The sequence below is a fragment of the Antedon bifida genome, chromosome 8, assembly GCF_963402885.1.
Source record: "Antedon bifida chromosome 8, ecAntBifi1.1, whole genome shotgun sequence".
Taxonomy (NCBI): domain Eukaryota; kingdom Metazoa; phylum Echinodermata; class Crinoidea; order Comatulida; family Antedonidae; genus Antedon; species Antedon bifida.
Genome location: NC_136233.1, coordinates 20612881 through 20638907, shown reverse-complemented (window position 1 = coordinate 20638907; position 26027 = coordinate 20612881). Strand labels below are relative to the sequence as shown.

Below are 26027 nucleotides of genomic sequence, written 5' to 3'. Positions count from 1 at the left end.
CTCTCAATTAGACGTGCTGCAACTTTTTCTGTAACGCTTTGATCGGTCATGTGGATATTAGGAACTATAAGTTTAAATAGTGTAACTTAAGTACTAAAACGCTGTGATGATACCTCAATGGCCTTGGTGTATCCTTCGTCATCTATATCACAGTTTGCCGAAATATGCAAATCTTTGTACTGATTGTGTTGAAGTTCGATTTCTCTTACCTCTTTCTGTTAAAATAGATGTTGCTTGTGTAAATATTGATGTTTAGTTTCATATAGTCTGCATGACATGTATATGGAATAATAAGTAACTAAACTAGTGAACGTGACTTCACGAAAGCTAGCAAATGGGTTGTTTGTTGTTAGGCCTAAATACAAAGTTTACCTGTATTCTTGTCCTGGATCTTGCTTTATTTGACGTCTTGGTAACACTAGCCTCCACTGTAGGACCTTTGTTGAGCTCTTTGTAATCTCCAGCATTTGAAGAAAATTGCAAGGCTTGATATTGTTGAGGAATTTGAGATTTTGAAAGGAAGTCTTCTTTTATTCGTTTTAGCTTTAAAAATATCGGTAAACGCAGATACTATCTAATAAATGTTTATCTGTGCTTTCAATTATTAAGTTTCAAGAAAGTTAATATTTCATATAAATTTAAACGTACTTACATAAATATAACGGGTTATCATAAACGTGGAAACAGAGCAAAGAATTGCAGTAATTGCTATAGTTACCAATATACTTATTGCATACGAACAACCACCTATAAATGTCAATGTAAAATGAAATAATGTTATCTAACAAAACAATGTTATACTTCAGAAACAATTACAAACGATGTCACACAATTTTATACATGCAACGTGCATCAACGTGCACAATATTCATCTAATAGGCCTACATAAGATACTTAAAGTAATTTAATATTAAATTAAAACATTCTTAAACGAAGCAAGTGGGAGTTGGAGTTTGTCATATTGTTATTATTTTCGTCGTGGTCGTCGGCGTATTTTAACAAAGAAATTACACTCGATAGGGTGTGTTGTAATTAAAATTACCTGCTGTGTTTTTTTCATTTTCTGCATAAAATTTAAAACTTGTTTGACATATTTTATTAGTTCCTAAAGATGATGAATTTTTTATTATCAGTACTGCTGGCGGTTTCGGATAGTCCTCTGCTGTACATGTTACAAGATCATCTTCAGGTTTAAATGTTACAATGATATCTAAACAGAACGAGTAATATAACCTTGAGTACTGTTAATATGCTAAATTGTAATAATACTAGTTTCTATTTAAGGTACAGTTTATGTGATACTTTTTAAACATTTTACTTCACGAGGTCACTAAAGTAAAGTTGCAACAATCCATTATTCTGAATTTAGGGTCCCAAAAATATACTATTGAATTATTGTATTATTTTTATATTTTATGAACTTTATATACCATATATATACAACTGTTTTTCCACACTTGTTTTAGCATCATCTCCTTTAAACTGATCACTTTCTGCTTTACATGTATAATTCCCACCATCTTCTTCAGTAGCTGATTTAATCTTAAGAACTGACTCTGTACTGTATGTTGCAATTTCATATCTAGAAGGGTTGTTGGTGTTAACTGTCTGTCCATCTTTATACCAAGTAATGTGAGGAATAGGATCACCAACAGGTTTAATACAGGTAAAGGTCACTGATTGACATTCATTGATGACATTTGCTGACGCAGAAAGAAGTGGTTGATCCAAGTCTGAGAAAAATTTAATAAAGTATCCATGTTACAAACTTGTTTTAAATGTTTGTAACAATACACTTACTTATTGGTTTATAGTTTTACATATCTTCGATCTTACTCTTTACACACAATATATACCGTAATTTCAGAAATAAATACATGATGTATCTATATGATAATTTGGTTTGTTATTGTAAAACTCGTTAGTGAACGGATGACGCCCTATAAATATCACAATGTGTATTAGATGTAGTTCCATGTAAACCTTTTGATTTCGTTTTTAAAGCGGTTTTAATTTTTCTATAAAATACATTTTACAAAATACAAATTAGTGTAAGCGGCAGGAGAGACACGTTCGACAATCATTCAACGTTCAGTCGGTAAGTACCACCATTGTTCAATGCTTATTTCTGATATCACAATTAACCCTACCCATCCCCACCTCCTGTTTTATGTGTAACACTTTAAATAAGAGTCATGCATGGTTTTATTAGGTTATAGAATTGTAATGTAGGCCTACTATAGGTAGTAGAAACTCTCGTTACAAGTTACATCGGCACGCCTTCTCCCCCCTAATTGAATTTTGTGCCAATTTCTGATATACAGGCCTACTGTATTAATATTAGGCTATTGGGTAACAAATGTCAGCACCCAAATCAAAGTATTCGAGTCATGTGGAAGTTACTGGTACTGGTAGCGAATTGTGTACATATTTCTTTAAGGTGTAACACTTGTTATAATAACATTCATGTACTGCATACAGTATTCCTACTTTTAGTTTTACAACAGAAGCCATGGCCTGGGCTCAATCAGACGCGATTGTCATTGTATCCAAATCCACTTTCAATTTGGGTAATTATACTGGCACTTCACCATATTCAATTTTGTGCATATTTTAAAAATATATATAACCCGCCTCATTTGTGTGTAACACTTTATTCAAATTCATGTACAATAAAAGTATAAATATATAAATTATGTACTAAATTGTGTATTTTTTTCAATCATTAATCAGACAGAAATGACAAACGAAAATCAAGCTAGAATTAATAAGGCAATAAAGGATTTCGGAAATGTGTCGAGATACAACAACATGTACTAAACAAAATCTCATAGAACCAAGAAAAAAAGTTCCCTTTTTAAAACTCTTTATACTCTCTCCAATCCAATGATTCCTCTTAACTGCTTGAAACATTGTAGGCCAAGATTCAGTACTGAATTACTGTTGGCAGCCGTCTGTCTCGAGAGACAATAGGTATGCGCCCTCTATCCGTCATTCGGTGCAGGATCACAGCGCCTGCTGTGACTAAAAAGTCCAATTTTTGAGCGGCATGATTTGTCACATTTTGGGCAGATGTAGGTCGGCTCCTGGTCGGTTGGAGCAGAGGATGCTCTCTCCTTTCTATGTTTCTTGAGTAGCGTCCATTTCTTGTCGCGTCCACTCTCGCTTGTTTGGACACACATCTTGATAGTGGATCTCCACATACTGCGATCGGAGGCAACAGCCTCCCAGTTTGTGACGTTTGTGTTTCCCGACTTAAGATCACGCTTACAAACGTCTTTAAAGCGTAACATGGGCCTTCCTTTAGGTCTAGTTCCAGTGACAAGCTCACCATAGAGTAAGTCCTTTGGTATTCTTCCGTCATCCATGCGCCTTACATGGCCGAGCCATCGAAGGCGTCTCTGGGTAAGTAGTGAGTACATGCTGGGCAAACTTGCCCGAGTTAGAACGGTTTTATTTGAGACATGATCCTGCCATTTGATGCCGAGTATCCTTCTCAGGCAGCGCAGATGAAATGAACTCAATCTGCGCTCTTGGCGGGTGTAAAGAGACCATGATTCACTGCTGTACAATAGGGTGCTTAGGACACAAGCCTGGTAGATCTTCATCTTGGTGTTTATAGTCAGCATGCGGTTTTTCCAAACCTTATCTGTTAGGCGAGCCATGGCTGATGTCGCTTTTCCAATCCTGATGTTGAGTTCGGCGTCAAATGAGAGGTTACTGGAAACAGTGGAACCAAGGTAAATGAACTTGTCCACCACCTCAAGAGTATAATCGCCGATTTTGATCTTAGGAGGAGCATTGGCTGCGTCTTGACTTAGAACGTTCGTTTTCTTAAGGCTGATGGTAAGGCCAAACTCCTCGCATGCATGTGAGAAGCAGTCAATGAGGCGCTGGAGTGCTTCTACACTGTGGGCTGTGATGGCAGCGTCATCAGCGAAGAGCAACTCTCTAATAAGTAGACGTCGCACCTTGGTCTTTGCACGAAGGCGGGCAAGGTTGAAGAGATTTCCGTCACTTCGAGTGTGTAGGTAGACTCCTTCATTTGACTGACGAAAGGCATATGATAGCAACAGGGAAAAGAATATGCCGAAGAGTGTAGGCGCGAGAAAGCACCCCTGCTTTACTCCACTCTTGATGGGAAAAGGATCTGAAGATGAGCCATCATACTGCACAACACTGTGCATGTCTTCGTGAAAGGAGGTGATTATCCTCAGAAGCTTTGGAGGACATCCGATCCTTTGTAGTAGGGAGAAGAGACCTTTCCTACTGACAAGGTCGAAGGCTTTCGTTAGATCTATGAAGGCAATGTACAGGGGCTGCCTCTGCTCACGGCATTTTTCTTGTAGTTGTCTCACTGAGAATATCATGTCGATGGTTGATCTTCCAGCTCTAAAGCCGCACTGGGCTTCAGGATAGACACGTTCTGCAAGTGATTGTAATCTAGTTAGTACAACACGTGCGAAGACTTTACCCACTATGCTAAGAAGGGATATTCCACGATAGTTGTTGCAGTCGCTGCGATCGCCTTTGTTCTTATACAGGGTAACAATGTTTGCGTCACGCATATCCTGGGGTACTGAGCCTTCTTCCCAGCATTGTAGCAGAAACTCGTGTAGGTTTTGTAGTAGTGTGGAGCGTTTACCAGCCTTGAGGACCTCTGGTGGGATACCGTCCTTTCCTGGGGCTTTACCGCAAGCCAAGATATCAATGGCCTTGCTTAGTTCCGCCAGTGTAGGTGGATTGTCGAGCTCTTCCATTATGGGGAGAGAATCTATGCACTCAATGGCTGAGTCAGTGACAATGTTTTCTCTCAAGTAGAGTTGTTGGTAATGCTCTACCCATCTCTCCATCTGCTTTCCACGATCAGTTATGATGGTACCAGAGGCGGTCTTTAATGGTGTGATCTTCGTTGCACTAGGTCCAAAGGCCTTTTTTATACCAGCGTACATGGCGCCAGTGTTGCCATGATCAGCAGAGAGTTGAATATCTTGACAGAGGTTCAACCAGTATTGGTTGGCACACTGTCGAGCTATCTTTTGAGAGTTATTTCTAGCTTTACGAAGAGCCTCTAGTGTTCTTTCTGAAGGGTCTCTTTTGTAGTCAATTAGCGCTGCACGCTTTGCCTCTAAAGCTGGCTCCATCGCAGAAAATTCCTGATTCAAACCAATCAGGGGTTTTCCTCTCTTTCACGCCGAAGATGTCTTTGGCGGAGGTATAGATGGCATCACGAATATGAGCCCATCTCATTTCAGAGTTGGCTTTTGGACAGTCTTTCAGCATTTCATCGATGGTTTGGGCAAAACGAGCGCACAGGTCTGGCAGATTGGTCTTAGCTGTGTTGATGCGTGGGCATCCTATGTGCCTGGAGCGATGAATTTGCTTTGGTTTGAGACACACTGTGCTGCGCACCATAGAGTGATCAGTATCGCAGTCTGCACTATGGTAACTGCGTGTGATGTTTACGTAATTTAAGTAAGATCTTCGAGTGATGACGAGATCTAGTTGATGCCAGTGGTGAGATCTTGGATGTCGCCAGGACACTTTGTGGTGAGGCTTGGTGGAGAAGAATGTGTTGGTAATGCAGAGGTCATGATAGCTGCAGAGCTCCAGAAGCCTCTGGCCATTCTCATTTAGTCTTCCTACACCAAAATGTCCAATGCTCCTGGGCCAGGAATAATGGTCAGATCCCACACGGGCGTTGATGTTCTGTGTCTGAGATTCCTCTGATGGCAGAGTCCAGCTCTTCATAAAACTCATCTTTAGACTCGGGTGTTGAGCAAAGAGTTGGTGCATAGATGCTCAAGATGTTTACTGTGCCCGAAGATGTTGATAGGCGGAGTGAGAGGATTCGGGCGGTGCCCTTGGATGGTGGTTCGACTGATGCCACAAGAGAGTTTCTAACAGCGAACCCCACTCCATGGAGTCGTGGTTGGTCAGGTTCCAACCCCTGCCAAAAGAACGTGTAGTCCTTTTCTCTTATACTGCCATCCGAGGGGAGTCTTGTCTCCTGTAATGCAGCGATATCGATGTTGAGCCTCTTGAGCTCACGGTTGATGATAGCTGTCTTTCTTGAGTCGTTGGTCGTTCGTGGGTCGTTTGAAAAGCCAGGACACATGGTCCTGACATTCCAGCTTGCAAATCGCAAGGTAGTATTCTTTAGTCTTTTCTTTAATCTTTTGCCTGGTGCAGTAGTTACAGTCCGCTTGTCGGAAGATCCTAAGCTTCAAGCACCCATTGAAGCAGGCAGACTGTGGCGGGTCAGCATCTTACTGGCCGAGGGCTGCTCGGCTTGAGGCGGGCGATAGCTGACCAGTGGGACTGCGATGGTCCCTCCCACCGTCGGAGACAACCCGTAGCGCCTTGACCTACGCCAATTGGTCTTGGCTTATCACTCGTAAACTGCTGTCTCCCGTGTTGATTTTAGCCATTTTTTACAATAGCACTGAAGTGACCTCTCCAGGGCGCACGCCTGGGCGAAGAAAAATATGGGGACCCTGCGATGCCCAGTCAGCAGAATCCCCCTCTCGGCCTTTACCGGTAAAGTCCATAGGAGAGCAGAGCAATACGTATGGTACCAGTTTGGCTGAATTACTATTTATAATAAATAATAAGTATATGTAGTTGGCATATTTAATTTGTGTTAATAAAAAACCATCATTATGTTTTTCATTGTACAATAATAATAAAAATATATATAATATATATTTTTTTAATGTATATGTAAAGAATTGATTATATTCTACTAAAATTATAATATAATAGGGGTTGAGGGAGATACTCGTTGTGCATTATTCATATAAAGGAAGTTATGTGTTAACTTACAATATACAGTTAGTATAGATGGATTTGATCTTTTAATTTCACCATCTATTGTTTGTATCTCGCACTGAAATAATCGTTTAGAATCATCTCTGATTGGTAGTGACATCACTAAGTCTGCTTTCCCAGGTGTTATGTTTAATTTAAAACGCCCATTTTCTAGCTTCTTATCATTCACAAGGTTATATGTAGATCCATCTTCATTTAATGCATCCCATTGTATTGCAGCAGGTGTAGGAGTAACTCTTGAATGATTACAACTTAATACCACTTTAGTATCACCTTCTTTGGCTTCCTGGTTAGATGTCAGTTGACCATGTGATTCTAACAAAATAAATTGTGTTTATTATTGTTTTGGTCCGTTTATGCGAACTACAAACATACCACGATGGTATCATTTTAAGTTGAAATTCATTCTCATTCATTCGTTCGTTCTTGTCGTCTCACATTATAAGTGGTCAACGTAATGAAGATAACGTTTTCTGGCATATGCACAACTTTACCTACCAGTTTGTCATGGTTAAAATTAATTAATTACAATTAATAAATAGGCATATCAATACATTTAGCGTTTTATACTATAATTAATTTACCGTCAAATGAATGTATAACAATTAGCAGCGTCAACCATAATGTCATCTGAAAAAAATGACGATCTGAAAATCTGAAACGATGTCTACCCTCTTTTACCGCTGCCGTCATCTTTTTCTTATGCCGACAACATCACTGTGAAATTCAAATTGTCTTTATTAATCCTTTGGAAAATTCATTTATTATATATTCGACAACTAGGCGCAAGTTGAGTGGCCCAACCGAATTTGAACCATACTCCTTCCAACCTTTTACTTAACACCCTCCTCATCTGTTCTGTTTCCCAACTGAGCTCTTAACAGCCCCCGCTAAACGTTATTTTTTCAAATTGGCTGCTTTGCCTACCAAACTTCCACCAATGCCGTTCCTGATAATATCAGTTGTATATTGTCAGAACTCAGCACGGAGGTGGTCTACGAAATACGCGATTTTCTACTAAAGGTAAGGACAATTAAATTATTTTGTTCCTCGACCTTTCTTTCAATTTTTAAACAATGTTATAGTTAGAAAGCGCCTACGTTATACTTTAACAAAATTCCCAATTACATAATATGTTATGTTGATATAAACTCTTTTAAATTAAACTTCAACTCAAACGATTTATTGCTAGTAGATAGGCCTAAATAATTTTTTTTTTTACCATTTTAACGATTTTATTTTATTTTTTATTTGAACAATTATTATTTAATTTATACACTTAACTTGTTCTGAATATTTCATATTTTATGTGTTTGTATTTATATGTTTTATGGAGGGTCCTTAATGATCAATTCCTTTACTAGAACTGGATAGGCTACTCTCATTAAAGATGGTAATAGATAAGTAAATGAATATAATGAAAGGACGTGTCTATAGTAATACTAAAAGAAATAGGCTAAACGAGACGAATGATGGCTTACATACCCTTTATAAAATAAGACAATTAGACAGTATTATTTCTGAAAAGAATAAAAAACAACTTACATTCTTGGTCTAGGCGCAACCTATGTCTATAGCTATCATCAATTGCTTTATTATTCAACAGAGACTAGAACTTGATGTCGATCAGCTTTTCGGTGAAAACAAGTGGAAATTACTGAAATTTATAGAGGGCAGCAACTAAAAGTATGATCATTATTGAGAGGTATATTCAAAGATAGTGTAGTACACTACTACACTATCTTTGGTATATTCAGAGCGTCATTTCGACGACACCACCACACCCCTTAGTTACGCTTCCCCCTGCACACAGCTAGCATTGTTTGTATGATTCAACAATGATCGAAAGATGTCTTCCATTTGGTGAAAAAGGCGTCTGCTAGCTAGGATATCATGGCAGTAATTGGTAGTAGTAGGAGGCAGCCTTGGTCTAGGTATAAAGTGAGTGGATTATTGAACATCATCATCATTTTATCTTAGGGTGCTAGGCCACTGCACTTTCGCAATCTCTCGAGCTTACCCATTTAAAAACAGGATCTCCTAAAAACATTCTGCGCGACGGCGGTGATGATGAGAGGCGACCATGCAGAACCTCGGTTTGATAGTAGGCCTAGGCCTAGTCTAGAATAGGCCTTCTGCTAGGGCTAGGCTTAGCTACGTACTAGGCTAATAGAGGGTGTGTGACCGAAACGGCCGCCGACTGAAACGGCCGCCAACATTTTCTATGGGACGCCAATACCGCCTGGCCTATACTGTATGACCGGTTGGGCCGCCGACAGGTTGAGCCGCCGCTAGTTTCTATGAAACGCCCAACAGGTTTTTTTTACTATATAATGTAATGATTACAAATACAAACGTGCAAAAAAGTAACGTATAACATTTGGCGCCTAACATTTTATTGTTTTTCAAGGTTTTAACAGTTAATCTAATACAATCTAAATGTATAATTACATATTGTAGGCCTACTTCATTTTGTTGTTTTTATCAAAGTAACGTATACAAGTTTATTATTTTTACCAGTTAATCTAATACAATAAAATATATAAAATTATATAATTAATGTACAATTTCGTTTTTTTATCATAGCAAAGTAAGTATACAATTTACAAAAAGGTTCAAATAGTTAATCTACAATCAAATACATAACTACTTAACCTACAATTGTGTTGTTTTTATCATAGAATAATATAAATTTATCATAAATACTGTAATGATATATTATTTTTCACAATTTCTTATTTTCTAGCTACAGTACTTTAATCATACATACAAGTTTACACAGATACACAAGTTCAAGACCTGAAGATATTTGTGGTATCGGTGGTACTTTAACATTCCAACATTTCAATTATAGACAATTTACAAAAGAATTGCTTTACCTGATTAGGGAACCCTAACCCTATATTGTATTTTATATATATAAACATTATTTCAATTTTATTTCCACAATATAATAAAATACATAGATAAATGCAATGAAGTGATTATGTGGGGGAGAGTCATATAACGACTTTAAGTTTGACCCACCACGAAATATAACATTGAATACGAAAAAGAAAAAAAAATATACATAAACTAATAATAAATAAAAGAAAACAAAACTACAATTTCTATTTAAACCATATTATTCAATCTTAACTGGTATATTTAACGTTCATCATATCTTAAAAGTAAATAGTTCTTGTATACTAATTTAAATCTAAACATATTATGTACTTATTAGGTGTTTTCAACGATATTACGATTTTAATAAAAAATAAGCACCAATTAGCCTAGGAAACCTAACTAAACATAACCAAATATATTTATTTTTTACCGTATAAAATGTTAATACGTAATATTTATTGTTTTCCGAGAACAATTTATAAAATATACATGAATAAATATATATATAGGCCCTATATATATAAATTATCTATTATCTTATTTACAGAATTAAAATTAAATTTAATATTTATAAATATAATGAAACAATCACGATTTTTAATCCCGTTATTTAATTTTGGTAACACAGTATTATTTAAAAAAAAAATATCTCTGTACTATATATACCGTAGTACAGGGATTTTTTTAAATTTATGTGACAAACATTAGTATTTCAATGACACAAGTTTAAGAATATTTAATTTTAACAATTAGACATACCTACTTTACATACAGTACTTTCACAATGTGTCGAACATCACTTTTAAACTTGTTAGGTCGTAAATTATAATATAAAACAACGAGCCTAATCCGTCTGTAGGCCTTGGCCCTAAGGCCCACCCTAGAGTGTAATCTAGGCCTGCACTACGGTACTACAAAATTACTACAAGGGCTGGCCTATAGAAACCTTTTTAAACGTGTAAACTGACTGATTTTTGCAGATTATTAATTCAATAAAACTGTTCTATTTCAGTGTTTTGTAGCTGTGTATTTTGTAATATTCTATTTTGGTATGGTAAATGGTAGGTTGATTGATCATGATTGTTATTTAAAATTTGTTTTTTTTTTAAATTTCTTTTGTTTTATGTAGAAAAAAATGCGTATTTATCTATTTATCGTCACCGTCCTATACTAGTGTAAATAGGCATTTACAAAGAATTTTGTTTCAAAATTGCTTGAAACAAATAGTTTATAGGCAACTCTATTATACATTACAGTAGTTAAAAAACATCCGTTAGGCAAAAACAGCTTGATGTCCGACAACCATATTTACTGGATATAATATCTAAATTACAGACTTCTAAGGCATTTTTTCTTCAGGTTACAGTACGCCATTTATTAGTATATTTTTGTATTAAAAATAAGTGCAATTTCCATGAACCTAGCATGGTGGGTCTGAGGTAAACACCCCATCACACCTCCAAATATTTATGATACTTTCCAAAACTGCGTGATTCGTGAACAGATTTCTACTAGAATGTAATTTACAATAAAAAAAACAAATAGCTAAATTAAGTAAAAACTCATTTTTCACAAGCATTTTTTCATTTATTTTCAAAAAGTAAAAATGACTTTGCATGCATAATAAGTTAAAACAGGCCAACAAAACCCAACTACAGTAATAATTAATAGTGGGTGTGCAAAATTTGTTCAGTTTGAATGAGCATTTTTTTTACTCTAAATTAATCATAATTCTTTGCTGTTCCTAACTGTATTTTCACTCTAATTATTATTTAACATACCATGTACAGTAGGCAAGCCCATCAACCATCTAGAAGTGTATTGTTAAATAAACTCATGATTTGGTATTTTCAGAAGCTCATGGTCAGTTGGTGACAACTTCTGACCAGACAGCCAAGGAAGGTGATGCTGAAGTGGTGATAACTTGTGATTATTCACAATTTACTTCTACTGCACCACTTGCAGTACAATGGGATGAACTAGATGAAAATGGAACAAGCACTAACATTGTAAATTATCTGAAGATCGAAAATGGTCGTTTTAAATTAAACAGAACACCTGAGAAAGCCGAATTGCTGATCTCACAGCCAATGAGATCTGATTCTAAACGAACATTTAAGTGCGAAGTACAAGAAACATATGGGGAAATTGAATCATCAAATTCAGCATCTCTAACTGTATATTGTGAGTTTAACAGGTTAAATTTACAAACTCGTACATTAATATGACACCTATGTTATTATGTACTCTGTATGCTTGTTTATTAATTGGTTGATGTTGTCTTTTCATTTTTATGTTAATTTTAGTTCCATTCTAATGGAAAAGTTATATTCAATACTTCTATCAAACATAAACATAGAGAGCATACTCTTCAGTGCTTTGTTCCAGTGCCAAAATCTAAGATCCTGTGTATACATTAATTATGAAGAAATCCCAGTGTGTGTTATAAGTTTTCTTTATATATTTCATTCAGCACATACATAATTCATGTGAGTATTTAGCTGGTGTTAGAATCAAACTAAATCACTGTTGAAGTCACTGTAACAAAATAATGTATTATTTTAACTTGGTTGAAAGTTGAATAGCCTGTGAAAAACACTATATTCACAGTCGGCCACAAACAGTACATGGCATTTTGTGTTACTGTATGATATCTTGCAAGGATGAATATGTCTTTTACACGTTTATTTTTGTACAATGTTTTTCTCAGACTTAGAGGATCCCAGTCTCTTTGCCTCAGCAAGTACTGTCTATGAAGGTCAATCAGTGACCTTTACCTGTAGTAAATCTGCATAAAAGAATAAATATATACATACAATGATTTAACAACATTTATGATTTTTACTCTGGAAAATCTATTCTTAAAATACAATTTATATTTTCTTCCTTTTAATAATCAGACTTGGATCAACCACTTCTTGATGCCTCAGCAAGTACTGTCTATGAAGGTCAATCAGTGACCTTTACCTGTAGTAAACCTGATGGTGATCCTATTCCTCACATTACTTGGTATATAGAAGGACAGACAATCAACACCAACAACCCTTCTAGATATGAGACTGCAAATAACAGTACAGGGTCAATTCTTAAGATTAAATCAGTTACTGAAGAAGATGGTGGGAGATATACATGTAAAGCAGAAAGTGATCAGTTTAAAGGAGATGATGCTAAGACAAGTGTTGAAAAACAGTTGAATATAATTGGATATTGTATGTACAAAGTTAACTTTGGAATTAATAAATCAATAATTTATCAATATTACATCAATATTATTTTCATATGAATGATACACACATACGGTATGTGGTCAATATTACTAAAAAAAAGGTTTTATGACAACATTGTTATCATATCTTTGTCTGCTATAAAACAATCATTCAATCAATGTTAAATTGTTTAATTTATGCCTTTTTTAGATATTAATGTTACATATGAATATAAAAGTGGATTTGCAACCTGTACAGCAGAGGGCCATCCTAAGCGATCATCAGTATTGATATTACAAGATGGAGAAGAGGTTAAGAAAGAAAACAACACAGCAACTATAGAAATTAATGAAGAGATATGTCAAACAAGTCTTGCATGTTATGCAGACAATGGAAAGCTAAATAAAACAATGACACTGGAGAACTGTACAGAAGGTATACCAATTGTTTTACAGATAGTTTAGATATTTACTTTAATGTTCCTCAATTTAAAAACTGATCAAGGCCTTTGACTCATAGCATCTTTTAAATTCTTCTGCAAATAAGCTTCCGTCTAGGTTCAAATTTAGATCTAAGTAATCTTTTTGCACTGATAAAGTCCCATAACATTAGGGCTTGACATAATGTGTAATTCTATTGATTCAAATATTTGTGTTAAATCATCAAATGGCAATCTAACATGGTTGACAGTTTAGCTGGTGGTGTAATATATGTAGCATAGTAAAATTACTTTTAGTAGTTTAAGGGAGGAAGATGTTACAAATATTATTACCAAGCTTCCTAACAAGACCAGTCCATTCCCACATGGATATTAAAGAGTTGTTCTGACGTTTTATTGCCGGTCATCAACTCTTTTGTAAATAATTCTTTAAGTAAAGGGCCATTTCCAAAAATTCTTCGTCAGGCTGTAATTACACCTTTGATTAAGAAATCAAAATTAAATCCAATGTTTTAAAGAATTATCGTCCAGTCTCTAACCTTCCTACCTTATGTAAGATTATAGAGTATCCAGCCATTTCCTGCTTTATGAGACGCATTGTGCCTCGATTGTGGAATTGCCTACCTGATTGGGTTTTTTAATATTGTAATATTTTAGGAAACAACTTAAAACTCATCTTTTTCCAAAACTTTTGTAATTTTGTATATTTTTATAGTATTTTTAATGTCAATTGTAATATTTTTGATTATGTTTAAAATGATTGTATATAAGATTTATATTTTTGTACAGCGCTTTGGTCTCGAGGAAAAGCACTATATAAATAACTATAATAATAAATTCAACCAAAAACACATTGGCTGACAATCAATTTGACTCTTGTTTTGCTTTAAATTACACTTTTTGCAGGTAAATAAATTTGTTTGATCCAAATTTTGGTCAAATATTCAACAAAAATAAATCTCACAATAGTGAAGCACACTACTTTTACTGTAATAAAAGACAAATTACACTACATAATTAAATCATTTGTATTTGATTGTTATGCGGTTTTACTTTTCTTTACTTTTTCATGGCATTTGCTTTTTTTCTTTAAAATTTTAATGAAATGATAATTGAAGTGTAAATCATATTTTATTAGGTATTTCAGAAGATTCAGGATCATTTTACATCATCCTGATTGTTTTGCTTGTTTGTCTATGGTTCCTATGGTTACTGCTTCTTGTTTGTAAGTAAAATATAGTAATTATTATTTTAAAGTTTACATCCATTTGAATTTCATTTTCATTTTTTAACTTTAAATTTATTTAACATATTTTATTTGTCTATTACTTTTTTATAATGTTGCTCCTATTTTGAAGTTTTTTGGAGAAAAAAAATAAGAATTGTACAAATTTTACTTTTTATTTTAGATTTTATGCATTGCAAGAATATTGAGTGGAGTAATAAAGGTATTAATACAGTGACAGTTAAAGGTGGTGAACCAGTTGAGATGAGTTTTAAATACCGTCCAAGTATTGCAAGGTTCAAGACTTTTGGAATAAAGAAAGAAGACAAAGTGCTTGGTTCAAATCAAAAGCAATTCAGTAGTTGTAAAACGGTCTGTCAGTTTGTCTGTTATTGCTGTCTTTACTTTTGTGGGTTTTTTTGTATTGAATACTGCATCAAATCATGTAAGTTATTACATATTTTTTATTTATCCTGAAGTATATTATTATTTGTTCATACCATTTTATTTTTATCAGTTGAATAATGTACAGTAATTATTAGTTTTTATTGTAATTGTTTTGACAATAAAGAGATATGTAATTTGTAAATAATGATTTTATATTCAATTTTCAATTTATTTAATCATTTTCCTTTTTAATAAAATATTTTAGGTACAGTTTATACAATTCACTTTGTAGTAACATCTATGGCATTTTAACAAAGAAAAAATTGATTTGATTCTTAAAAGCCCCAGCTGTATTTGTCAGTTTCAATATATTGTATTAATACATTAACTCTTTGTTTTATTTCATAGTTGAATACAACAATAAAGATAACAAGGGGTTATCCGCCAAAGTGCGGATAACCAAAAAGAAACATTTAAGCAGGTGAGTCTATGTTTTTTCACCATTGTATGATTACATACAGTATTTTTCATATTTTAAATTTTACTCGGAGTATGAAAAACTCTTTATTATATGAACCCTTCAGCATTGGCAACAGAGGAATTAAGAATATCAGATGATGGGTGAGTGAAAGATAATGTCCTGATGGTGCACAGGTCCTTCTTGTTGTAGTTTAATATTATTATCTTGTATTATGTCAACCCCACAGCAGTGGAAGTGGGGAAGAGTATCTGATGATGGTCAATGAAAGAGAATGTCCTGATGGTGCAGATGTTCCTCTTGTTGTAATCAAATCAAGTTCACCTAACCAGGCTGCAGGAACTGAAGACACTGCTGCACTTCCAAAATCTGGAGAAACATCAAAGGTTGGTAATATGAGAATAGTATCAAACTAATTTTTGATTCTCAACTAACTTGAAATGACCATATATGAATAATTATCATATTGGTATATCTGTCGTATATACATATCTACTCCCAAACCTTACTCTTAAAATGCCAGGTCAATATTTAATTCTACCATTATTTTGTGTTTAAAAAAACATTAAATTATGTCTAGTTATTTTGTTAATTTACAGTATATTGAATTTTTTTCACTTTCCTACAAATTCTTAAATAGATAAATAAATATAGCATATATGCTTACAATGTTATGCCTAGCTATCTTGCTATTTATTTACATTTTCTGAATTTTCTATCAATCTCAAAATCATCTTATTTTACAACTGTCAAGGCAAGAAATAACCTACCACATGAAACAACCAACAATTAATGTTGATTTAAAAAAGAATTGAATTATTCTACGTATTTTACTGTCATATTGAAAAAAAAAATTAGATAATTGTGTTAAACATTACAGTATTTTAAAACATCCTTAAATGTAAAATCTGTTTCAATTTTGTTTTCGAAGACAAATCCTGTTGATGAAGATAGTGAACTTTTAGCAGAACATCAAGAAACATCTGGTGGGTATAAACTTTGCTATTTATTCTCTTGATTACTTTTTTTAGCTTCAGGTGGAACATGAATAGTTAATTTTTTACTTGATATTCATTCCAAAAAGTCCTGTTTCAATAGAGTTGAATGTATACCTCTTACTTCAATCAATCAATCAATCAATCAAACAATCAACTTAATTATTCTGTTTGGGAGTAATTAATAGGGTGGCCAAACTCAATCAAGCAAACTATTCTGTCTCAGAAATTAAATCATTTTATTGTCGAAATTGCTAATGAAATACAGGTTTATTTATTTTTTTATTTATTAGAAGTTATTAAGTTATTAACATTACAATATCTATGTTTGTTTTATCTTTATTTAAGGAGGACCCTTCAACATCGGTCATACAGTAAGAATCTTTATTTAAAAACTTTAAAAGTGCAGAGGCATGCACAAAAAAATGTTTGAATATATATATATTGTTATAGCTATTAAGTTATGCAATCACAATTTCTATGACAATAATTGTGTAAAGACATATGCATCAATTCTGAAGCATTTAATTTATTGAAGTTTTTTTTAAACATGTGAATATAATTATCCAAGCAATGTTGATTCAAGTGGTTATGGGCTGTAAGGCCGGTGTGCCGCATATTTAAAATGTGTTCTTCATTGGTAAGAATTAGTCTTCTTGGACTGGATGTCCTGTTTACAAACCTGGTTTGTGAGAACCCTGTGCATCCCAGTAGTGGTTACCCCATTGTACTTGGCCATCTACCCCTGTTTCACTTGTACACAATTTCGCCCAGTTACGCTGCAAGCTGCCGGTTATTTAGCACTTAGAGGTTTCATGACATCAGGCGCTTTATTAGTCCAGGATATTATTACTATTGTAATGAGAAAAAGTCCCCCCAACCAAGATTTGAACCCAGAACCTTCTGCTTGATATGCAGATGTCCTAACCAGACTACTGGGGCTTTTATGGTATTGTTCAAACCCCATTGAATAGCGACTCTTTCACTCTTGGTGTGGTACAGCCGAACAGCACTAGTCCTTAAATTGTACTCACCAGAGATTAAATTGATATTCCCTTATCTTTCAGTATTTTAAAGCAAGAACAATTTTTTTTTTCATTTTTGTTCTATATAATTTTGGAGATCATGCTAATGTGTTTTCTCGTAATTTTCAGCTTTTTACTTTTAAACCTATTTCTGTTGTGCAAGCTGGCTATAGTGATTCATACAGATAAACTAATATTGAATTTGTATTATTATATAGTCTGGTTTTTTTTTTGTGTGATTAACACTTTCATGAAAACATTTACAGTAGTACTCTTTATGGTTCTATATTTTCTAAAGTTTGTTGATTGATTGATTGAACAAAAATGTAATGTTGGTATAGAAGAAGTATCAATATTGTATAAACATAAATTAATATATTTTTATTTATAAATTAAGATTACGTATATATTAGGTATAGTTAAAACAAAGACAATGACCACTCAAACTCTTAACTGTACAGTATAGTTTTGTTTTTTGCTATATGCCATCATCACAGCTGTATTCTTTAAGTGTTATGTTATTTTTTTATTTCATGTACTAGCTAAAGACTTGAATGAAAGGTAATGTTTTCGGTATTTGATATTTATTTATTGGGATTTTTTTATGATAAAGATACACTGCCAGCAAAGCTTTTTTTTTTCATATTTACTCATTATTATTCAAAATTACACAAAATAACCTTTCACTAAAATATAAAACTTCATTTATTATATGAAGTAGTTCATGCTATGTGACCAAAGAGTTACTACAGCCATTTCTATTTCTTTCACTGATTCAAAACCTCTCTGCTAGTTACAGTATGTACAACACATCTACATCCATGCAAAGCTAGTGAAATGCTTATAGTTTTTTTGCTATATGAGAATTTGCCAAAACCTTACATGATACCAAACCCTTTTATAATTTACAAGCCATGAATAATGGAGGATTTCAGATTCTTCAGATCAGCAAAAAACAAAAAACATAATTTGAATTGGATTCTTGGATTAATTCATGTGCATGCTTTTTTACAAAACATTTGATGAGTGAATGTTGAAGAACAGCCAATGAGCAATCTATTTTTCCTTCTTTGGCAAACCACCGCCTAGCACACAAACTTTACTTTCTGTGTAGTTAAAAATTGTAGTTTTTAAGTTTGTTTTTTTTTGTGACAATTTATCTTTATTGGTTTTAATTTGGTAGTTTACCTTTTTTCTTTCATTTTCTACTGTTGCTAATAATATTTTACATACTTGGTTTGCTATATTTACCATAGATTATATACTGTCCTTCATTGCCTGTCTGTTTGTGCTTTGGTTGCAGTCTTCTACAAAATATAAATTTGTTTATATACATAGATAGAGTATACACATTGCCATTCACTTGCTTCATTCTGCCTTTTTTAATTACTTCTAATATGATTAATTGTCATATTCAGAATCATGTATTATCATATACATTTCTTCAGTAGTTTGCCATTATCTTTTATTTACACCTTTCTTGAAAGCTGTTATTAGATGTACATTTATATGTCAAAATATCAGCTTATTAGGTTATATGCATATCATGCATATAACCTCTTGATTCTGTCAGGATCTTTATTTATTTATTTATTTATTTATTTATTTATTCTTTCCTTAGCACTATTTTGTCCGTGAATTATCTTGGCATCAGTTTCATCTAGCTAAGTCAATTTTTCAGAGTATATTCCTTATGGCCAGGAATCGATGTGGTCATGTTTTCACGGTGCGCAATCATAAATTACGCGGTCTACGCGCGATTTAATGAAATCACGTTTGTAATCATATCTTCACAAGCATGAATCACTTTTAAACAAAATTTGGTACTCATAAATTTCAGGTCATATTTCATCATATGGCAATATAATTACGTGCGTAGCGCATATAACGCATGCGTACGCGCGCTTAAAAGTTTTAAAATTGTCAAAATTTATTTTCGATGAAATTAGAGTACGTTTCAGGCAATTTTAAGCGTTTAAAAAATTGCCACGAGTGCGCAGAATTTTGCACGCGCACTGCGCGTTAAACGTTAATGCGCACTATTTTTTCCCGATTTCTGTTTTACAACCTTTCTTTAATAATATCATATTTGATTCACTTTTCAACTCGAAATTGCGTTATACGAGCACGTCAAAAGTGACAGGCTACGCACGTATAAGTTAACAAAATAGTGAAAATATGCTAAATTTTAAAATTAATATATATCGTCAGAATGCTGGGGAACACCTATTTTTTATTTCATTTTCTTGAAGTGTATGTATCATATGTATGATTTATTATCAAATTAAGAGAACAAAAGTTGATTAAGTCATCATTAATTGCATATTGAATTAAAAAAAATTAATTTCGACAATCAAACAAATTTTGACAATTTCTTAGGCCGAAATAACAAACTTAAAGATGTATTGTCCCTTGAAACACAAAAAAATGAAGGTCAAAATATTCTAAATTTAAATTCGCCATATCAAAGTAATATTAAAGTTATTCACTTTAAGTCGAAAATTCGAGCCAAAAGCAACAAGTTTACGTAATTAACAGGTAAATTAGTTTGATTACATTTCGTCTGGAAAATCGTCGCGAGCGAAAGTAAACAAAGATTTCAAACCACGAGTACGCATTATGCATATGCTAATTAGGATTGTTTACAACTCGTCACGGTTGAGAAGGTATTTTCACACAGATCGTGAGGAAGTTTTATGATTATGCATACAGAGTAGCCAAACAAGCGCGTTTCATTATGGGATATGTTTTGATTGAAAACTTTGACTGGAAGTCAAAGTTATTTTTTTAACAAAAAAACGTCTGTATTTCAGTTAAATGATTTTTTTTTCGACAAATTTTTGGTGATAGTTAATAACTATTATGATACTTCAAAATGACCCACCTTTTTTCGAAATCTGTTATTTTTTATTTTTTTGGAATTAGTCAAAGGGACAATACATCTTTAACATTAACTTTCTTTCTTAAGAAGTTCATATATTAAAGTTAAAAGTATATAGTTTGACAGTGCATCATTTTTTTAAATTTTTAAAGATGTCATCATAGTAATAAATTATAATTCATTGCGGTATGTAATAATCTATCTGCACCAAAGTGGCTACTGAATAGTAAATACACGGAGGAATCTTTCTACATGTTTTAGTAAGTTGTGTATGGCTCGGTGGTCTGTGCTCGTGTTTATGGCATTCAAGGTACCGAGATCGAGCCTCACCTTGGGTAACGAAACGAAATAAGATTTTTTTTTATTATTTGTATTGTTTGTTCAATTTTATTTCTTAGTGTATAGATTATACACATGATTTATAATGAAATTTAGATAAAAAGAAACTTATGTCTTTATTATTATGTAACAAATATGGTTTATGACATTATACGCAGAGGGATCTTTGATCGGATTGCGATACCGGCTATTGTATTTGCCTTAGCAAGATCTTAGCATATATTATAAATTATTAAAGATTCTGAGAAAATCAATCAATCAATATATCTTTTACAAATCAATTATCTTTATTTTAATCAAATGCATATAACCTATAATTCGTCATAGTGACGAATTAAATCTAGTTATTTATTATAATTGTAATTTGCAATTTAAATTGTTCAAAATTACCTGTTACATGACCACAACAGAAATAAATAAATAATACATTTTTATTCCTTATTACATAATAATTGGTTTAATTTGTAACTTTCGACTGATTGATAGAAGTCAAATTTTACAAACATAGAAATTATTTAGATATAAAGTTATATAGATAGTAGATCATATCACTACTTTCACTGTAAGTCCATTTAGCTGGAACTTTTTTTTTCATAAAATGTTAATGTTAACATTCATTGTGACTTTTTAAAAATTATTATTTATTCAATTATGCAGTCTACTTAATGTGTAATATTCATTACAAATATAAATCAGTTGGATTGTAGAGTGAAAGATCAATGAACTCGTTTCAGCACCATTTCTAAATCCTATATTTTCCCTGATTTATTATTATTATGTGTATTTGGGTTTTTTTTCAGATCTAAAACTTCTTACTCAAGTAAGTAACATTATGTTTTTTTAATGCAATTTTGTTTTACTATTGTGACACTACTTCATTTACATAATACATATGCCCAAAGTAATTATTAAATACACAAATTAGATGCATTTAAATGAATTATTTGTTTTTTAGAAAAAAATAAATTTAACAATGTTTTCTATTAAAGTAATATTTCTGAAAGCCATTAAATTAATGAACTTAATTTTAGATGAGAAATATAAAATGAAACTCTTGACATACTGAAGGGCCATTCACACAATTTCAGTGAAATGGTAAATGTACTGATGCATAGACAATGCACATCAATGAACAATTTATTTTTACTTTCACAATTAAAAGTACTAAACTGAAGAAATTAAATTTAGATGACTTCATTTAATGATATTTTGTTTGTTTTTGTGTATTTTAAGTGGTTGCAAATGGTAGAGGAAGAATCAGCCTAGCATTTCCAAATCCTGTGAGATCTGATTCAGGAGAGTACAACTGCAGCATAGAGGGCAGTAGACAGCAGTATCCAGGTGTCAACAATTTATCTGTTTATTGTAAGTTTTATTTTGAATTTAAATTAAATAGGTTTTTTTTTCATTGAGATCCAGCTACTAATACAGCATTGTTTTTAGTAATTTGCCTGTGTATTTATTGTATTAGTAGGCTATACATAATATATAAATTAACAAGCACAGAATAAATCTTAAACTACCTGGTGAAAATTAATTAATTTGTCAAAATCTGTATTAATAAGAAAACTGTTGCCCCAATCATAGTACAACAGGCCCGTAGCCAGGGGTTTTTGATAGTTCGTGCGAACCCCCTTTTACAGCGAACCTCCTTAACCGACATGCCCAATACCCTCATCTCTGAAAATCCTCCAAATACGTGCCCCACTGTACAAAAGGTTATTTGTAAATTGACGAATTTGTAAACTCGTTCGTGAATAACTCGTACCTCCTTCTGTATGAGCATATGTCGATCGAGCGGTATGTGTCTGTAAATTTCTAATTTTTGTTGTTTTTTTCACCTGAAAAATAAATATGAATTTTTGGTCCCTGGATACAGCGAGCTAGACCACGAACGATTCATACAAATACATCAGACCACCGCATACTTATTTTTTAGATCACTGGCAGTTAGCATGCATAAACTATATAGCCTTCTGACGTACATCAAAACGCTGCGGTTACGTACAGTATTTGTGTGTGGCTATGAAGTATAGTGTATCATCATCATAGAGCATTATAGTGAATATTAATTTATTACACTATAAAATATATATAGTATCATGTACTGTAGTTTACATTATAGCATCCACTTATTTGTTTCTAGACCACCAGCCGATACATACTCAACTGTATTAATACCACCTATTTACATTGATATATTTATTTCAACAAATTGCTGTAAATAAATATAGATAGAGCTGTAAGCATTGAATTTGCCTTCTCATCCAAAATGTGCTTTTTTTCGGGGCTTCCCCTTGCCGATTTTCACCTTAAAAATAATATGAATTTTTTATCCCTGGATACAGCGAGCTAGGCCATAATTCGTACAAATTCACCGCCAGAAAACCGCGTACCTATTGTTTAGATTACTGGCAGTCAGCATGCATAAAGTATATAGCCTTCCGACGTACATCAAAACGCTGCGGTTAGCTACAGTTTTTGTGTGTGGCTATGAAGTATAGTGTGTCATCATCAACTGTATCAATACCACCTCTTTACATTGATATATTTAATTTTCGCAACAAATTGCTGTAAATAAATATAGCTAGAGCTGTGCATTGAATTTGCCTTCTCACCCAAAATGTTCTTTTTCGGAGCTTCCCCTAGACGCATTGAACGCAAAAAAAATACAGAGTGAACGATCAAACAATCGGACCAACAATCGGCGGTTCCACACAGAACACGCGCATCTAACATACGGCAACAAAATGTTATCGGTCCAATTAGAGGTGCCAATTATCATGAATTTTATGTGCGAGAGTACTGGCCATCTAAAATACTTAGTGTCCCCCCCCCCCCTGACAGATCCTTGCTACGGCCCTGAACAATACTATATTATACTTGTCATAAATTCATTCAATTAATATTTGTACTATATATATTTTTTAAGGGATTGAGATGGTAGCTCCCAAGCACTCAACAGAAGAAGGCAAAAGTAATGTTGAAATGAAGTGCAGATATGGACCAGCAGATATGACATTAACAGGTTACAAGTGGAAGAAGATTAGGGAAGATGGCACAACAGAGGTTGAGGATTGTTCTAAAGATTCTAGATTTGAAGTAACAAGTTACCAAAACAGCATTCTGTCTTTGAAGATAAAGAATGTTAAACTTAAAGATGCTGGCAAGTATCAATGTGAAGTGAAGCCAGTTGATGGAGAAAAAATACTGAAAGATACTACACAGCTAATAGTTAAGAAAGGTAATTGTAACATTATGAATTACTCACAGTTCTTCTACAAAATATAGCTTTAACGTGATAAACATGATTGATGATCCACAGAATACAATAGATTTTGAATTTCTACCAGCAAGATAGAACTATTGTGTGTGATTGGTGTAAATTTATAATTTAATATTTATTTGCATGGTAAAGAAAACCTGTTTTTGTCCGATATACAAATCTTATCGGTGTGATTAATGTGGCTTTATCAGATAGATGGTCTTACTAAAGCCACCCCTGTTAGACCATTGCTATAAAACAGTCTTAGATAAGACCGCGTACAGTAATAAATTCAGGGTACACTTTACGCGTAGAATACCAAATTAAAATGGCGTATTCAGCCAAAACATTATTTTTTCAGTGAAATCTTTAAGTAGTTTTTGTTTATTTTTTATTTTTTTGTTCATTTGACAAAACTTTTTTTTTCAGTGCAATCTATTTGCTAAGGGCATGCTATGTAAAACTACTATATTAAGATGATGTTTTTTTGGTTTAGATCTTATCATATTGAATATTCATGCTGTTACTACCAGTGAAGGTGTGAATTCTGTTAAATTGCTCTTAAACATAAATAATTTGGATGATTCTACTAAAGTATCCAACATCACATGGTATAAGCAAGGTGTAGGTAAAGTAAAGAGGCTGCTAACATCATTGCAGTTACTTGATCCAACTTCACGCGATCCAACATCACGCAATCCAACGTCACGCGATCCAACGTCACGCGATCCAACGTCACGCGATCCAACGTCACGCGATCCAACTTCACGCGATCCAACATCACGTGATCCAACATCACACGATCCAACATCACGCTATCCAACATCACGCTATCCAACATCACGCTATCAATGTGAATTTGAGGAAAAGAACAAAATGTATCTTGAAATCAGAAATGTTAAATCTGGAGATGAAGGAGAATACATATGTGAAATGCAAGTTGAAGGAAGACTGACAAAATACAGCTGTAGTGGAAAGTTAACAGTTAACTTAAGGTAAATAATGGTAAAATTATTGAAAAGGTACGAAAAAGTAATTTAAGATTTGCTACAAATTCATGTATTAACACTGATGAATTTTATGATCATTAAATTTTTATATGGTTTTATTTTACTTTACTAAAATTGTATTTCTGTTATTTTTAATTTGGTAAAAGCGAGGTGATAAAAATATTAAAAAATTTCAAAAAAATAATTTAAGATTTGCTACAAGTTCATGTATTAACACTGATGAATTTTATGCCCATTAAATGCAATTTTTATGCTTAGAGACCGTAACAGAAAATATTCCAATTTAAGGCTTTTTTTTAAATGACACCTAAAATACTTGACCGTATGAATGGACCCATATTGAAAAATGATATTGATACTGTACTACTTTACATCACAAACATATGAAAAAGGGTTTTGCAAAAATTATACACTTCATGTTCAAGATTATTTTTATTATTTTTCAACATCCATCATTAATATTGTTTGGAGGAGTTAAATTTATTTATTTATTTGTTTTTTTTTTATATGTTTTTTCAGATTGTTTCGTTTTATGTATTTATGTTTATATATATAAATCCAAAGGCAAAATACTGAAAAAATGACAATGCTGTGGGTATCAGTGGCTGGATCTCAATGGAGATACAAATAAAATAAGCACTGAAAAAATGACAATGCTGTGGGTATCAGTGACTGGATCTCAATGGAGATACAAATAAAATAAGCACTAAAAAAATGACAATGCTGTGGGTATCAGTGGCTGGATCTCAATGGAGATACAAATAAAATAAGCACTGAAAAAATGACAATGCTGTGGGTATCAGTGGCTGGCTCAATGGAGATACAAATAAAATAAGCACTGAAAAAAATGACAATGCTGTGGGTATCAGTGGCTGGATCTCAATGGAGATACAAATAAAATAAGCACTAAAAAAATGACAATGCTGTGGGTATCAGTGGCTGGATCTCAATGGAGATACAAATAAAATAAGCACTGAAAAAATGACAATGCTGTGGGTATCAGTGGCTGGCTCAATGGAGATACAAATAAAATAAGCACTGAAAAAAATGACAATGCTGT

The 26027-nt window shown here is 33.2% G+C and overlaps 3 protein-coding genes across 3 annotated transcripts in view; 1 reads left to right on the top strand and 2 right to left on the bottom strand.

Moving 5' to 3' along the window:
* Positions 1 to 1089, bottom strand: part of LOC144849760 (uncharacterized) — an 82516-nt gene extending 81427 nt beyond the window's left edge. The window contains exons 1-4 of the mRNA XM_078706797.1: positions 1043 to 1089; positions 653 to 747; positions 373 to 543; positions 114 to 215 (exon numbers count right to left, since the gene is read on the bottom strand). Of these exons, the coding sequence (XP_078562923.1) occupies positions 114 to 215; positions 373 to 543; positions 653 to 673 (294 nt within the window). The 5' untranslated portion in view covers positions 674 to 747; positions 1043 to 1089. The remainder of the gene's footprint in view (positions 1 to 113; positions 216 to 372; positions 544 to 652; positions 748 to 1042) is intronic.
* A 321-nt stretch (positions 1090 to 1410) lies between these two features.
* LOC144849761 (lachesin-like) lies at positions 1411 to 8985 on the bottom strand. Its single transcript, XM_078706798.1, has 5 exons — positions 8852 to 8985; positions 8377 to 8488; positions 7416 to 7548; positions 6826 to 7146; positions 1411 to 1733 (listed from the first exon to the last, which is right to left on the bottom strand). Exons 3-5 carry the CDS (start codon positions 7522 to 7524, stop codon positions 1423 to 1425), a joined length of 741 nt encoding a protein of 246 aa, XP_078562924.1. The 5' UTR covers positions 7525 to 7548; positions 8377 to 8488; positions 8852 to 8985; the 3' UTR covers positions 1411 to 1422.
* The window catches only part of LOC144849745 (uncharacterized), a 51123-nt gene continuing 33685 nt past the window's right edge, over positions 8590 to 26027 (top strand). The window contains exons 1-5 of the mRNA XM_078706775.1: positions 8590 to 8772; positions 10730 to 10778; positions 11572 to 11901; positions 12618 to 12926; positions 13134 to 13358. Coding sequence (XP_078562901.1) covers positions 8725 to 8772; positions 10730 to 10778; positions 11572 to 11901; positions 12618 to 12926; positions 13134 to 13358 — 961 coding nt within the window. The 5' untranslated portion in view covers positions 8590 to 8724. The remainder of the gene's footprint in view (positions 8773 to 10729; positions 10779 to 11571; positions 11902 to 12617; positions 12927 to 13133; positions 13359 to 26027) is intronic.